Source organism: Halyomorpha halys, unplaced genomic scaffold (genome assembly GCF_000696795.3).
Source record: "Halyomorpha halys isolate HHAL.00 unplaced genomic scaffold, Hhal_1.1 Scaffold478.1, whole genome shotgun sequence".
NCBI classification, from domain to species: Eukaryota; Metazoa; Arthropoda; class Insecta; order Hemiptera; family Pentatomidae; genus Halyomorpha; species Halyomorpha halys.
The window spans coordinates 123,839-141,333 of record NW_027114329.1 but is presented as its reverse complement, the minus strand read 5'-3'; the positions used below and the strand labels follow the sequence as shown (position 1 = coordinate 141,333).

Here is a 17,495-nt window from a genome sequence, read left to right as displayed (position 1 = left end):
ATTATGATCAAATTTACTTGTTGTATTTTTATACAGTTGTAAATATCAATAAATAAAAAAAAAAAAATTTTTTGCAAAAAAAATCCTTTTTAAAGTTTCTTTATTATATAATATTCCTTTATTGACGTTTCAAGACTCTTCAGGATGAAACCTCTTTCCAGTAGTTGTATAGTCCTATACATCCATAATAAATACTTTGTCATAAGTTTATTATTTCATAATTTATCCTGCTTGAATATGAAAATAAATGATAGTGAAAATAAAATATCCAAGTTGTCTACTCTGTGAAACAATTTATGAAAAAATATTTTAACATGGATAAAAGGAAAGGTTGTTCATCCTAAACACAGAGGACGAGCCCCAAAACGTCGGCAAAGGAATATTATGTAATAAAAAAAACTATAAGAAGGACTTTTCTCAAAAATTACATATGTTAATCAAGATAATCTAATTTTCAATAAATATGTTAATATATATTTTTTAACATCAAAAAGGTTTATAAACTAACGACTATAATATGTCCTTAGTCAATAAAGTTAGATAGCACTGCAGTCATTAAATTATTTGTTTTAAGACACCTATTTATGATTTATAATATGTAATGATATATTTAACAACAATTTGCTATTCTTCAAACATTGTTAAACCAAAAAAGTATACTGAAGAATACATTTCAGTCCCTGTCCCTTGGTTTGACCACGCGTCCGTTCCAGTAAAAACCTATTTTAATAATTCACCACTACAATGCTTTTACTATTATATGCACATTTTTTATTTAGTTTTTTTTTCCGAACCCTCTAAAACAGAAATAAACTATTTATATATAAACTATTACTACCTTTGGTATTTTAAGGTAACCTGTTATATTTAATGTCATAGCTCATATATAACATTAAACATAACAGGTAACCTTAAAATACTAAAGGTAGTGAAAGGTAAGACACAACACGAATTACTTTTCTTTTTCACAGTAATGCACTTACTAATTTACTTTTTATTTCTGTTTTAGAGGGTTCAGAAAAAACAAAACAAAAAAAAACACTACAATGTCCTAGTTGTACTTACAGCTGCCGGCAGTGAGTAGTGAGAGTACTGTCATCATAAGTGTTTCGTTTAATTGACTTTTTGTTAGTGAATTTATCTCACAAAGTTTTTGAAGTTTTTTCCAAGTATTTTTTATTATACAGTGCTGTACCGTCTTTGTAGATGATTTATATTGTTTCAAAAATACTTTAGATTGTATTGAGATGCACACAAAATTATAAAATAGCTTAAAACAATAAGATAGCGTTTCTGGGCAATTTTTGGTGATGCTATGAATATTAAATTCTTTAAGAATTGTCACAACCGTCCCACCTATTTATTATGTAGCGGCTATAGCGTACAAAGAAGTGAAACTAAAGCTGTAACTTAATAACTAAGATTTCCACGGATACAATTTTCATTTATTTAATGTTCCGTTAATCCATTAAGCGCTAATTTCTGCCCAACTTCTTGGGGTCGGGATCAACAAATATTGGAATAAATAATAATCATTATTAACATTTTGTTTAATAAATTATCTAATATTCACTATATATGAGCATTTTCCGTATCATTCCTTTTCGAAAAATGATTTTGGCTGTATTTTAATTTAGTTTCACCAAAAAAAATAAAATAATAATAATAATATATGTATATATAGTTGACCGTAAAAATTGATATATAAGAAGATGGTCAGGGTTCAGTTCAGGTCAGGGGAAGTTTATAACTATTTTTGTTTCACTTTTGACCGCAACCCTGACCATCTTCTTATATAATAATAATAATAATAATTTCTAGCATTGTACATTAGGTGTGTGTTCTGTTGTTATCCAAAATAGTGCTCAAATATAATTAAACTGTCCACAAATCTTTAAAAAAAAAAATAAAGGAGTTAATAAAGAAAAATCTGGTGCAGAGCGCCTATCACACAAGTTTCACTAATCACTCTATTACTGTCCCCAAGTTTCATCTGGAGTCTTCTCGAAGTTATCGCCATTTATGTGAATTTTAAAAAAATCTGCATTTCATTTTTTTTTTTCTCCTCTAGTTAATAATCAAATTCTTTCATTGTCCATATTTGTCTATTTTTTCCTATTAACAATGCTAAATGGATGATTATTCAAAATAAACAAAATAGAAGATATTTTAGAAGAAGTACTTTGAAAATTCTGCATTCAAGACCTGTCAAATTATTGAAATGAAGAAAAGTCCTAGCTGACATGTAAGATCTACTTTTTTTTATGCAGTGTTAAATCGAAATCCTTTGAGCCATTTTTATATAACTGGATATATAAATATATTAAGTGGCACTTCTGATGTATAGATTTTAACAAAAAAGTTGCAATAACATCCCAAGCACCTTCCCTAACTACTAGTTTCGTTTTTGACGATTGCAGTATTTCTCCTTAATATATATTCCATATACATATAAGTGAAATTAATTAATATATATTGCATATATAGGTAAGTGAAAGTAAAAAATCAGGTGAATATTGTCAAAGATACTATCTATATACAAGCAATGGCTATATTGGACTTGTGGTGAGGAAACAGCTCAGATATTTCAGTATATTAATTTCTCATTCTGATTGAGTTAAGGAAATAAAGCACTTCCTTCCTCATCTGCCGAAGGTAATCGACCTGACATTTTTAGCGTGATTTCTAGACAACCTGTTCCAGGGACACCTAAGAGCTTAACAGTGGTGTTCTAAATGAACCACAATAGTCGTATTCTTTAATCCCTATTATAGTTTTTGACTACATAAATATCTACGTGAAAACTAAATCACGCCTTATACAATTATCCCACCTACGGCTTGGATGGTCATTTGATTACATGTTCAGTGTTCCCTCCGCTGTATTATATTACTTAAGAACATAGCAAATGCAAGTCACCGCTACGCTATTGTTTCTCACTCACTGGGTCCAAATCATCTACGTCATAAACCCATTTTATCTTCAGTTTACTCATCGTTCTTAGAAATGATTTTCCTCACACCTTCTCGTGAATAGAAGGAAGAATATTTTCGAAGAAAAGTAAAGTAGTGCGTTATTTTCTTACTCCAAACCTATAAACCACATTCATTTCGAGTTGGCTTGTTGACTTGCTTTCACCATTTACATAACAGGAAATAACATTTTTTTGACGTCTCTTTTCGAAACCATTCCGATATTCTGTTCGGGTAAAATCAATTAAAAGATTAAAATAGGTAAAGTGTCTGCCTTTGATGAGGCAATTATAATCATAGAAGCGAAGTAATTCTACAAATGGCACTCTGCAATCAATGTCAACTTATGTGAAATGATGAAGTCAGAAGACGTTCAACCGTCGAACAGAATATAAAAGAACACTAGACAAAGGAGTTATGTAAGCAGCCAATATGATCGCATTTGATTCTTTTTTTTTTTTGTCTCATATTTATATACTGATAAATATAGTATGATTTACTAAGAATGAATTAATTGTAACAAGGCCGTACCTAGGATCACAAATAGGAGGGGGTAAGCCAAGTCAATCAATCAGGTTGTGACATTACAGCACGGAAAAGGCGAATGAAACCAAAATTTTAATAAAATTATATATAATTGTTACAGTGCTTTATTAGTTATTACAATTAGTATTTGCTTGAATTTTTTATTTTTTATTAAATTAATATTTTGCTTACTTCTAAGGGGGCAGCTCCCCCCTTCTGTCCCACGATGGCGCGCCTATGAATTGTAACCAACTAGGTAAATAACATTTATTTTTTCTATAATAATATTTCGAAAATAGTTATTTTTCGATATAAATGAGACAAATCAGAAAGAAAACAATTTCAACCTCTTCTAACCTATACAGAGAATATACATTTTTGTGGGTTATTTTTTCTAGTCTTATAGAATAATAATATCTGATTAGAGTTTTTTCATGTAAGCATACTTCGTATGTTTTATTTGTTCCATTTTTTTTTCTCGCACATTTAAGATGGTTTCTGGATTAAATACCAGACGTTTGTAGTCTTGTAACTATCAAAATGAGTGTTAATAAAATAAAACAGATTTCTCTGGTGACGCGTAAAGTGAGTTAAAGCATATTCAATAACTTCAGGCATTACTCCTGAGTCTATAAATGAAGATAAACTTTCTTTTTTTTAATAAATGAAAATCCAATAGTTCATTTTAAAATGACAAAATATTTAAATTCTTGTGAATTCTAAAAGCTTATCATTACTTATATACAGCATTTAAAAATCCACCATAGTCATTATGCAATAAAATAATTTTTGTTTGTTTTGTTTATAAAAATATATAAATAATTAATCATAAATTAAATAAAACGGATAGTTTTTCTTTTAAATTATATTAGTTTGTGGTAGGGTCAGTCTCGTAAGTAGGGTTTTGGAGGCTCCTGTTTGCCAGGTTTTAAGGCCTACCAAGCTTCGAACTCAAAATCTGAATATTCTGCTATATGTCCTAAATAAGAATACAATTTTAGTTATTAATTGTTAAAATTATTGTTATTAAAAAATCCCCGTCTCTAATAATTCGAGGCCATTTAGTCACTTGGCCCCCTTTTTGTTAACGCACCTGGTGGCGGTTATATTTTTTTATTGTACTTAACAATAATTCTCCCCATTATCAATTGAGCGTGAAAACCCCATTCTAGAGTTTACTATATTGTTTATATATTAAGTATAAGATCCTAATACTTATTATTAGATAATATATTCAGATAAATAATTCAAAACATTTAAGACATTTTTTATTTTAGAAATGTTTACAGATAATGAAATTATCTGGGTTTTTTTTAATACTCAAATTTGAAAGAAGAATAATATATGATTAGAGCTTTTTAATGCAAGCATACTTCGTATGTTTTATTTATTCCATTTTTTTTCGCACATTTAAGAAGGTTTCTGGGTTAAACGAGATTGAGCTCAAGGACGACTTCTTTCAAAGTCCTCTCACCCTACGAGTATTATTTCGTAGCAATTCAACTTTCATATCAATCATCGCATCTTAAATCTCATGAAAAAATGAAGAAATGCAATAAGAAAGATATATAACTGCTAAAATAGAGTATTATACATGTAGTAGAGTATTATACAGGACAGTGATTTAATATATTCGATCTTTTTTTTTTTTTAGAATATAATAAATTCCCAGAAGAAAGCCACACTTTTTACATCCAACACTATTGTATACTTTATTAAAAAATTTTCCGACACGGATATAAAATTTTTATTTAGTATTATTATAATATTCATTTTTTGGATTTTTGTTCAAACTGTCCTGATGTTAATTAAAAAGACGCATCTAGTCCTATGAAAATAGAATAAGTTTAAATAGAAACCATCCTAACCAAAAGAAACTATTATCAAACCTTGAAATTCCTTAAAACCAGTCCAACACATCCCAAACATGGACTCTTTCTTAAGAAATCGGTATTTGACCTAGCTGTGGTAGTGACCTAAAAAATCCTGTATTATACTCTAGGTTTATAAACCCTACTTAACGAAACAATAAATGCAGTAGTAATCTGTTGAAATAGTTTTGTGAGTTTTTAAAATACAAAAAATGTAGCAGGATGAAGTTGAAAATTGTCTAAATTAATTTTTCAATGAAATATGTGACTTCAGGTTAAGACATTTGGAATTTTATGAAAAGTATACTTTTCTCCATTTGATTTTAACATTGAATTAATTATTCTACATAAATTCAGATTACTCTTTAAAAAAAATATCTGTACCTTAGTTTTGTTTGTCAGTACCATAAACAACTCTACCATAACCAAGTCCCAGAAAATTATAGGTAAATATTATGCGCCCATTCGGCAACTCTGCTTAAGACGGGAGACAATACCGGAAACTTCACTTCCTCATTATCCGCCGGACCGTGCACAGTAGAAGGTTGATTAAGAGATTAGTACATTTGGATTTATCAATACCGTTACAATTTATTTCCTTTCACTCAATGAATATTGTTTTTATTATTTTAATTGTTGCTCGGGTTCATTACTTAAGAATTGGTATTAAGTCGGAACCGAAATTCTTTGAGTACAGTAACTGAATGTTTTCGTTAAGGGATTTACATTAAAGTTTATTATTCATAATTCGAACAGATATATCGATAACTAACTACTGGAAGAGGGAGGGGTGGGAGAAATAAGCTCAGCAATTAGGTTAATTCAAGTTTTAATATTTTTGTTTCTTAATTTATTGAAATTTACCACTGTTTTAAAGCTAAAAACACAACAAGTAAATCCGATCAGATATGATGACCGATTGTTGAAAAATTACCATTGGTAGCACTCCAATAACATTCTGGTATCCTGGCCATCTTCTTTTCAGGCACCTCGGAAGATAATTAGGCATAGAAGAGGCAGTAAAGCTAGAAAGTAGTGGGTTTGGGAGTATATTGTGGAAGGATTGATACACGGTTTGGGCTTGATCTGTGTACAGAATATTAAGGTCTTTACGGAAGATTTTATTTGAGACAAAGGAAGGAGCCTTAAGGATTTTGGAGCAAAAGGATAACAGATGAATTTGACGGCTCAGTGCATCGGTTCCCAAAGCGGATGCCAGAGGTCTGCCAAATATTAGAGTGTAAATGTGACTAGAGACTATATTATTTTATTTATTTATTTTTCATACAGATAGTTTGATTATGTTCATTTTGTTTATTCTTCTGTTTGTATATATTTTAAGAGAGTTTTTTTTTTTTGTATTCATTTATTTAATTTTAGTATGTATGAGATCATTCATCACTATTATCTATTACCCACAACTGTTTGGCAAATTGTAATATCTATCAATAAATTTTAAAAAATAAAACTTAAAAAACAAAAAAAAAAAAAGAGGTCTGCCAAGCGAATACTACTTTTTTCAAAATATTACAAAAAAAAAAAAAAAAAAAATTAAATAGTGAATGAACAATGCATGTGTATAGCTTTTCTTATTTTCCTACAAACTCAACCGCCCTGAGGAAAATTGTGACGACCCTTTTATATTTTACTAGGAACTTTTTAAGAAAAATGACTTAAAAAAAAAGTTCAAATAAGGCTTATAATCCGGTAAATCAATATTTTGTAATTGATTGGAAGCTTGAACCGTTGGTCTGGTAAGTGTTGTTATAGTCGGAATCGTCATACAGTTTCCTGTCTTGTGTGTGGATTCCAAGTTAGTCATTTGTCTAGGGAAGATTTTATATATAAAATATTTTTTTTGTTTTGTCTATTATTCTTCTGGTTTAAATATTCTTGATCATAATGCCCCACATATATGATTTATGTTATTTTTTTTTAATAAAAAAGTATTTTTTAATTTATTTTTAATGAGATTGAGTTATTAGCTACATTAATAGTCAGAGCCGTAATAGTTTACATTTTTTCTCACATGATTTTAATTTCTTGAATATTCATCAGGACAATATCTTCAACAATTTTTATATTATTAAACATTAATCTATGTCCTACAAAATGATTGCCATCAGTTAATTGGCGAGAACTATAATTTCGTATCCTTCGTCAATGTATGACACAATGGAGACAAAAGAAAGGTCTGCGCTGGAACGACCTTGGACTCGATAGAAGAGGATACACAAGAAGGCTGAAGAAGATCCTCCAAGATCTTTGGACGTGAACTTCGTCTTCTCTTATATTTATCCAGGAGTATAGGAATTGCTACCATAAATTTATGATTATATAAATATGAGCCAATCCACTTCAACTCGACACAGTTTTGAACCTTACCACCTCAAATTTTCTTCATATTTGTAGAGATGTATAGGTAGGTAAAGACTTGGAAAAATGTGAAATTTGATTTAGATATCCACTCATTCTTTAATTACAAAGACTTCAAGCCTTATTATTAGGCTAAAAACAGAGAACAACGAGTTTTTTAATTTCTACAGAAGCTTCCGAATACCTGAGTAGAGATGTGGATAGTAAAGATTAGTGTCATTTTATTATATATTCCATGGCCTTCCATATGACATGCAACACAATGAAGGTTAAGATAAGTTTAACATTTCTCAAAACCTAATTTCAAATTTGTATTTAAATTTTCCCAGAAAGCACGTAATTTAAAATTTTCAAATGTATTCCTTGAATAGCTTGTGTTGATGTATATTATAAGATTGGGACAGAAATGGCTTCATTGTTAAAAAAATAATAATAATAAAAGCTCAACACACATGAATTTAGCAATGTAAATAATACAGTTTTTATGAAATTTAAAATATCCCAGACGTGAATAGTGATTTAGTTAGTCACCCAGGAAATATTTTAGGAGATTCTTTTAATTTCAGAAGCTTATGACAGCATTTAAAAATAGTTTACCAATATTTAGTTTTGTAAATGAATAAATTTTTGACCAATGTAGTTTTGGAAAGTAACGTAAGATATTGGTGCGTTCCAATGCTCGACAACGTTTTCGGAAAATGATTCAAATGAAGCAATAGTTTATAAAAATCAAGGAATGTAGTTTTATAGTTGTAAAAGTAGAGCGTAAAAAAACTAATTATTTTAGCATGTTACTCACGACAGGCCACAATACATCCGAGATTGTAGATTACAAGTCAGGAAAGAAAGAGGAACAATTTAGTTAGATAAGTAATTATTTCTGATTCCCTAAAGCTTAAAGATTTTTTTTTTCAGATGGATCTGTTCCCCTGTATAAACAGAAAAACTAAATAAACAACAATACAATAAAACTAGAAAACTATATAAACAGAAAAACTTCATAAACCTCCGCTTTCATGAGGAATATTTTCAATTGGTAGTAGAGCGGCACTTTTTACCACTGCTCACGGTCATGGCCCTTGCGACGAAATTAGGAGATAGCTCTGTGAAGAGACTTGTAGCTCGGGTAAGTTAGCAAAGACCCGATGAAAATCAAATCCAAACTCCAGTACAATTTTTAATGGGCAGAGGAAAATTACCAATTTAGACATTAGTTGCCAGCCTATGAACACTTTGTTGAAACAGAAAGTTTCTTGATGAAGCATTGTCAATCAAAGAAATGTACAAATATTCTGCGCTCATTTCCAAAACTTATAACCTGAGTCATTGACGTTTCTGGGTTAGGTGAATTTATGAGAGTAGAGCTCTAGTTTTTACTTTTGTTAACATTGGAACCATTTTCGTCCCACATTTATATTTTACCCTGTGATTTACATCAATAATTTATTTAATGAATAAACTTGAAAACATGTACCCTCTGAAAAAATAAAATATAAATTTTAAATTAGGTTTCGGGAAATATTTTTCTCATATTCGGAAATATTTTTACCTATACAACATCTATACAAAATTTAAAGAAAATCTAAGATAGTAAGGTTCAAAACTATAAAATTAAATTATAAAACGTCTAATTGGAAATAGTTTTTAAGCCTCAACCAGTAATTCTTTATCATTTATTGTTACAAAAAAAGTAGCATACAAGTATCAGATATAAATTTGTTTTCCAACAACAAAATAACTAATCTTGATTGCAATGTCTGAATGATTCACAACGTTTTTGCATGTAAGATCTTCAGAAGTCCTAGAACGTTACTGTAATACCAGCATTTAAAGAAAATTCATTGTGCATAATTTGATAATGATAACAATTTAAACTATGTCTCAAATTAGATCAAAAACATAACATAGGTTCATTTTCTACGCGTAAAAATCAAAACAAAAAGTTTAAACAACAATTATTCAGAGAAGGGCAGCTTCCGACAATGATTTTTATTCAATCAATAATATCTCTTATTGCTGTGGACGCCTCATTCATTTTTACGAGATTATAGCTCACAATGACCTCAACACTGATCTAATTGTCACAATTGAATTGTTTACAAACGTTCTTGTAATAATTTGAAGTTTATTGGGATACCTAAATTTGAACTCGGATTAATCATGTTCAAGGTTTCTTATGGCCTATACAGACTGTGTGTAGTATGGGTAGCCGAGGGGGAAGAGAGGGTATCTAGTAACCAACCTCCAACCTGTGCTAACCATGGTGGAAAAGTTCAAGTTTTTATTTTGGGGGCCACCACGAAAAAAAAGTCAATCCTCCTAATAACGATTTCGAACAGGCGTCACTGCAGATTCGAGGTTGCTAAGGTAACGCCTCAGCTCCCTTGGCTACAAACAACCCTATGACTTCATCTCCATTTGCTCTTTCTTTTCTGCTAGATCTTATGCAGATATGCTCCCAGATAGCCCCTCAGATTTGCTCCTACGAGTTTTTCCTAACCACTGCGTTCGATTCGGCGAAACAGGAGACTTGAGAGAAATGCACCATCTTTTTGTTAAACAATATTTGTGTACCGGGCCCCTTTAGAGTTACAATGGCGGAATTATGCTGATATTAGAGTGATTCTGCTGACACAGTGGATCCTAGATTTAGATTGTCCTTGCCTTCCTTCCTTCTTATACTGATTCTTACAGTAGACACGCAATATCGATGGCCTTCTGTGAGAATTTTGTAACCACCTTCAGTTCAATCTTAACAATTTTATTTACGTCTGTAAATCAATCTTCTTTTGAAAAGAAGTCAATGTTCGTATATGTTATTGTTGGTTATGTTCGTGTCACATTTAAATGTCAGTGTTAATCTTTCTCAAGTTTTCTATTTTGTTCAGGTTGTGTTGTAATGCCACAGTTGCTTTTACACCACCTTTCTCGTAACTATATCAGTGTCGTCGATATTGGTCGTAGTCAGAATGCTATTTGGTGTCGATAATATGTAGGCGACCAGATTAGAGCTTTGGGGAACAGCTTAAAATAGTTTTAATTTATGAGATCGTAGAGCTTTGTTGGACAGAGAATAATTAGTCTAACAGAAAGAATTGTGGAACAAAACAGTAAGGTGCTTTGAAGAATCAGGCTTAGCTTAACAAGAAGCCATGGTACCTACGATCTTTTAAAAACTTAATAACCTGAAAATGCTGCAGCAAGCGTAATGCTTTAGTTAAGTGTCCAGGATACATTGTTGTCTGTAACACGTGTCAAGGTAACTTCTGCGTTGTTGACCAAAATGTTTTGAATTTAAACGGGTTATCTGGTAATATGAATTGGTCAATGAACAATTAAGAATTATTCGTGTATTTTAGAACAGATAAGATAAAATAGCAAAATCAGAAAGTCTTTCTATTGCATTGAAAATTTAGTTGTCCTGTGTTTAAGCTCTCCTGGGTTTAACCAGGTCATAAAAAAAATTACTAAAGTTTTTAGAGGGTTTTCAGAAACATCGCAGTGGTCGAAAGATCATAACCAGAAGTATTTTTGTTTCATAATCTGTTGGGAATAAAAGAAACGCAATTTATTGGGGTTACAAGAAAATTTTAAGCTCGTTTACATATCAGCTTCGTAATTGAGTAAGTAAAATATTTTTTCTGAATAGTTGTCCAAGTTAGTCTGAAAATGAATAAAAAAATCTCTCTTTATAATAGTGTTAGATTATGATGTACATAATATTCCGATAAAACTAAAATATTATGTAATTTTTTCTCATTTGAGCATTTCAAGAAAATATGTCAAGGTAAACTATAACTATGTATTTGTGACCATTAGTTTGCTAGTTGCCGAGAGAAAAAAAACCTTTATAACAATGGCATTTTAAGTGATAAAACTAATTGTTTCAACGTCATTGTCATTACCAAACGTTTCTATAAAAGTAAACTTTCGTTTGATTTTAGTAAATTAAAAATAAAAAAGGAATATTTAGATGCCAGTGACCAAGAAAAAGTGAAATTGCATAAAATCATGTAACAATTTTTAAATTAAGTTACATAAATATTTTCACTGCTGGCGGGAGATGATTACACGGTCTGCCAGCTGAGTGTGTGTTAGTGAAAGTTCGTAGAAAGTAGGGGGGTCGTCCTTGGCTTTGTGAAATCGATCCGTGATGTAAGTGTGAGGTTATACGGCTCCTGATTGCTCTGCGAGGACTGTCTAGTTGCCCTGGCCCTAGCAATGACATCTAATCATCTTCAAATACCCAGTTCTTCCTGCTGACTTTACTACACTACACGATGGTCGGGCTCTACAGGGCACATGGTGAATTTTGCGCCAGCCACCCATGGGAGGTGATCGTTGCAACTTTAACACTCACCGCCTGTATTCTCTCAATAGATACTGGTAATGTTTTTCATTCATATTCTCAGAAATTATGTGAAACACCTCCCTGCCAGGATTACAATGCTGTTGATGTGATTGCTATGACTATTATTAGGTGTGTTGCAGTTCTTTACAGTTACTATCAGTTCAGAAATCTACATAAATTAGGATCCAAATATATTTTAGGCATTGCTGGTTTGTTTACAGTGTTTTCTAGTTTTGTATTCAGCTCCAGCGTTATAAATTGCCTTACAGGGGATGTTTCAGATCTTAAAGATGCACTCTTCTGCTTTCTTCTATTGATAGATTTGTCGAAAGCAGCCTTACTGGCCCAGTTCGCCCTGAGTGCTTCGAGCCAAGAAGAAGTGAAACATAATATTGCTCGTGGAATGGCTCATTTAGGCCCATCTCTGACTTTAGATACAATCGTTGAAACATTAGTTGTGAGTGTTGGAACTTTATCTGGGATAAGGAGGTTAGAAATTCTCTGCTACTTTGCATGCCTTTCAGTCTTGGTTAACTACATTGTTTTTATGACTTTTTATCCCTCTTGTCTTAGCCTTATTTTAGAATTGGCCCGTAGTGATCCTGGAAAAACCCCTTCATGGCATCGTCGTTTTAAGGCTATTACAGAACTAAAAGAGCATGGGCAAAAACCGAATCCAGTGTTGCAAAGAGTAAAAATGATAATGTCTGGGGGTTTAGTATTTGTTCATCTACATAGTCGTTGGATATTAAAAGAAATGGATATAAAAGAAAGTGTTTTGCCCCTTATGACCTCTGATCACACAATTCAGTTAAATACACCTTCTCCTGCTGCACAGGGTTATTTACTTCGCTGGATAACACTTGGTGCTGATCACATAGTCGTTCTTATTCTACTTCTGGCTCTTACAGTTAAATTTATTTTCTTTGAAGATAAAGATGAGATGATCCCAAGTGAAGTATATGGCTTAAACGAGAAACCCAAAGTTGAAGTCGAAAGGAAGGTTCCTATCATTCTGGTTAGCAAAGAGGTAGCCATCCAAACTGATAAATTATTTTTGAGAACTGAAATTAAAACTACAGAAAAGAAAGAGGATAAGCAATTTCCAGAGGAAATCAGATCTCTAGAAAAGTGTATCGAGATTAATAATTCTGGGGACATTGCCGAGGAATTGAATGATGATGAAATTAAATTACTTGCAGAAAATGGTGTGATTCAAGCTTATCAGTTAGAAAAAATTTTGAATAATCCTGAAAGAGGTGTAAAAATCAGAAGAAATTTAATTGGTGAAAGATATGGTATATTAGGTGCTTTTTATGATTTACCTTATTTACATTATGACTACAGTAAAGTTATGGGAACCTGTTGTGAAAATGTTATTGGTTATGTACCAATACCAGTTGGAATCGCAGGTCCCCTTTTGTTAGATGGAAGGAAAGTAAACATTCCTATGGCAACAACTGAAGGGTGCCTCGTAGCCAGTACTAATAGAGGTTGTAGAGCACTTTCTTATTCAGGTGTTACTACTCGCATAGTTGCTGATGGCATGGCTAGAGGTCCTGTTGTTAGGTTCCCTTCAATAGCTCATGCCAGTGAAGCTATGACCTGGATACTCAGCAGTGAAAATTTTCCTGAAATCAAAGCTCAGTTTGATTCTACTAGCAGATTTTTAAAATTAGTGAAAATTCATTGCCGTATTGCTGGAAGGTATCTTTTTATAAGGTTTGTTGCGACTACTGGTGATGCAATGGGTATGAATATGATTTCTAAAGCTACAGAGTTTGCATTGCTTGAAATTCAGAAAATTTTCCAAGAAATGGAAATTCTCAGTTTGAGTGGCAACTTTTGCTCTGATAAGAAACCAGCTGCAGTGAACTGGATTGAAGGGCGAGGTAAATCAGTTGTTTCTGAGGCCATTATATCATCAAAAGTAGTTAAAAATGTTTTAAAATCCTCTGTTCAAGCTCTGATTGATGTAAATATCAGCAAGAACCTGATTGGCTCTGCGGTTGCTGGGAGCATTGGAGGTTTCAATGCTCATGCAGCAAACATTGTTACTGCAATATACATAGCTACTGGACAGGATCCTGCGCAGAATGTAGGAAGTAGCAATTGTATGACCTTAATGGAGCCTTGGGGAGAAGATGGTGAGGATCTTTACGTTTCTTGTACAATGCCTTCTATAGAAATTGGGACAGTTGGCGGTGGAACCCAGCTTCCTCCCCAAGCAGCCTGTCTAGATATCATTGGAGCCCGTGGAGCTCATCAACAGTGTCCTGGTGAAAATGCTAATACTTTGGCGAGGGTGGTATGCGCCAGTGTACTTGCTGGTGAAATATCTCTTCTATCTGCTCTTGCCGCTGGCCATTTAGTCAAGAGTCACATGAAGCACAACCGTTCTACTGCACAGTTTCCAACTCAGTGGCAATGTGTTGGTTAACCGTGTTATATTACATAATTTATTAATCTGTGATAAACCTTTTTTTTCTTTTAAATAATCAATTTTTGTTAGTAATGCTCAATTGGTTTTCTTATCTACCAAAAGACTAACATATTAGATTTTATGAATTTAAAAACTAATTAACTAATGACTAGTATGTGTTAAATTATTTTGTGTTAGTTATCTATAATGGTATGTGTATGATGGATTATTGGTATCAAATGATTATTTATTTTAAGAAAAAATTGAGTATCATTAATGTTATTCTTTAATTTGAACATTTCTATTAAATATCTATTTACATGGAAACTATTCAACATGAACTAATTTCATTTAGAATTTTTTAAGGAATGTATCAAATTGATTTATATCTTGAGCGTATTTAATTGATTATGACATCTTATCTAGCTCATACATATGTCTTCTCTCATAAAAAAAAAAAAAAATAGATTATTGATTATCTTTCCATTAATCATTTAATACACACAGTTGTTTTTACAGAAATAACTTTTTAATAAACAACTGTGTTAGAGGACTGAAATGTTATATCTTAGAAATATGTTATATTTGTTGTGGGAGTGATTTTACCCATAAAACTACTTTTAATATTTAATATCCTTAATTTATACATTGGCTACTGCTGAAAATTTCAGGTGTTAAATAATTGAATATTATCTATTATCTAAAAATGTATATAAGACTTGTTATTAATTGTTTTAGTCATATTTTTAAAAGATGCATTTTTTTTATTTTCAGAATATAAATACTGTATTGATTTTTATTTTAATAGTGCAAAAATATTTAAAATGACATGCTTTTTACTGTATTTGACATTGTTACTTTAACCCTTTCACTACCAATTATGAAAAATTAGGCTTTTAAAAGGCCTCTTAAGGATGGAGAATATGGGTTTTTGTCTCAATGGGAGTGAAAGGGTTCAAATACACAAGTTAATTAAATCTAGGGAACATTCTGGCCAAAATGTTATATAGACTATTTATGAATTTTAAGTAAAACTAGGACTGATTTCCCTTTCACAGTTGCCCAAAATAATGAGCATTTTTTTTAAAAGTAATTTTTTGTGGCATTGTTTTTATTTTGTTGGTGTAATATTTTCTCCTTGTTAAAATATTAAATTAATGAAATTGTATAGAAATGATCCAAAGGAATTCCTAAACGTTTAAATAAGGTTTATCTTCATTTAGTTTAATATGTAAATATTGTAAATGTAAAGATAGAATTAATGAAGGGGTGTAAGGAGGATGTATTTGTGTGTATATTCATGTCCATATTCTTTAAAATATAATGTCGCTTGTTTAATAAGCTTCATTATAGAAATTAAATCTTTATATATTTATCTGCATGAATTAACTTATTCTTTGGTTTTGTATTGGAAAAATATGAATTAAAGAGAATTCTTAGTATTTTATTTTGTTTCATTAATCTATTCACCTTTCACCCTGATTTTATATGTGCATATATATAATTCATTATAAATATCCTAATTATTATTGAATGGTCTCCATAACTGTTATGGTCTTCATACATATTCTGGTGGTTTGTTATACCATTCCACTTTATATGAAAAATATTTGAATTTTTATTTTGGCTTGGAAGAAGTAAAAATCATCCATTTTCCTTTTGATTAGGTGAGAACCTACGAATATGTAAGTAATCTTAAGTACTTGTTGGAACTTTTTATTGAAGATTCACAATTGAAAATTATTTATAATACCTAATGTGAATAATAAATTCTCCACTTTAACAGTTGGGTTATCTCCCACTTGAAGAGCTTGAGGTCTTTAATTTGTTTGCCCTTAACTGTAATAAAACAGTGATTGAATAAGAATTTGTTTGTTTCTTCATCACACAAAATTTTTCTGGTCACTATGTATGGTTTTTCTGAACTGTCTCATTTCTAAATAAGTTAAACTTAAACTAAATTATATGAATGAAATGTGTTTTGAAGCATACATATCACCCTGATATAGCACATATCAAAGTTTTACAAAAAGTTACCAACTGAGGAAATGCTAATGCTACTCTACTTTGCTTATGACAGATTGATGTTTTCTCTAAGTGATATGCCTCAAGTCTTGTTGGTAACCTTACTAGCTGCCATTGATGGTCTAGTGGTATTGAAAAAGCATATAATTATTAATAGTTTTATTTTAATTTTATTTCTCCTTGTAATTTTAGGTATGAATATATATAAGCAAGTTCTCATCCATTTGCCATAATGGCAAGGACCTCCTAAATACTAACTATGGTAAAATTTGATGAATCTCATAAGTAGCTACTAGTATCCTTGAACTCTCTGTAACTATTTAGCGAATATTATTTCATGGATTAAAACAAGTATATGTCACTGTAATATATAAAAATAGATCTAAATAGTTTACTGAAAATATTTTAAGTTTAAAACTAGATCAAGTGTGTACTTCAACTTGGCAACACCTATAATGAGAGGCTTATCTCCTAGCTTCCAGCTGTATTTCCAAGTTCATGTACTTTGATGACATTGTCATCAGAACAGTCTTGCTTCAGGTAAGAGCTTTGTGAACTTTTTGTCAAAGGGCTTCGCCCTTGGAAAGTTGGCATCCACACTGTCTGAAGTGTTACCTGGACTCCTGTTTGCACAAACATTCTAGTACCTTATGTTTTGAAACATTTTTGTCATCAAATGCTATATGCTCTTTTTTTTTATACATGTAATCAAAATTCTGAGATATTTGTCAATTTTTATGTAGAAAAGTTTGAAACAAAGGAAAAGGAATCATTAAATTTTATTTATATAGGGAGATGGTCAGGGTTGCGGTCAAAGGAGAAATAAAAATAGTTAACAACTATTTATTTTCCAACGTTTCGCCCCACTTTGCAGGGCTTCATCAGGGCTATAAAGATACAAAATGAAACTATGTTAAGATAAAATGATAGAAATAAAAATACAAAGATATAAT

General features: G+C 31.2%; 1 protein-coding gene across 1 annotated transcript; it reads left to right on the top strand.

Annotated features, from left to right (window-relative positions):
- Positions 1–11,580: 11,580 nt before the first annotated feature.
- On the top strand, positions 11,581–15,964 carry Hmgcr (HMG coenzyme A reductase). The gene has a single exon (XM_014424783.3). The coding sequence runs from the start codon at positions 12,025–12,027 to the stop codon at positions 14,533–14,535; it is 2,511 nt and encodes an 836-aa protein (XP_014280269.1). The 5' UTR covers positions 11,581–12,024; the 3' UTR covers positions 14,536–15,964.
- The last annotated feature ends 1,531 nt before the right edge of the window (positions 15,965–17,495 follow it).

What these genes read in the sequence shown, in the direction of transcription:
- Hmgcr (XM_014424783.3), top strand. Translation starts at nt 12,025, where the DNA reads ATGGTCGGGCTCTACAGGGCACATGGTGAATTTTGCGCCAGCCACCCA.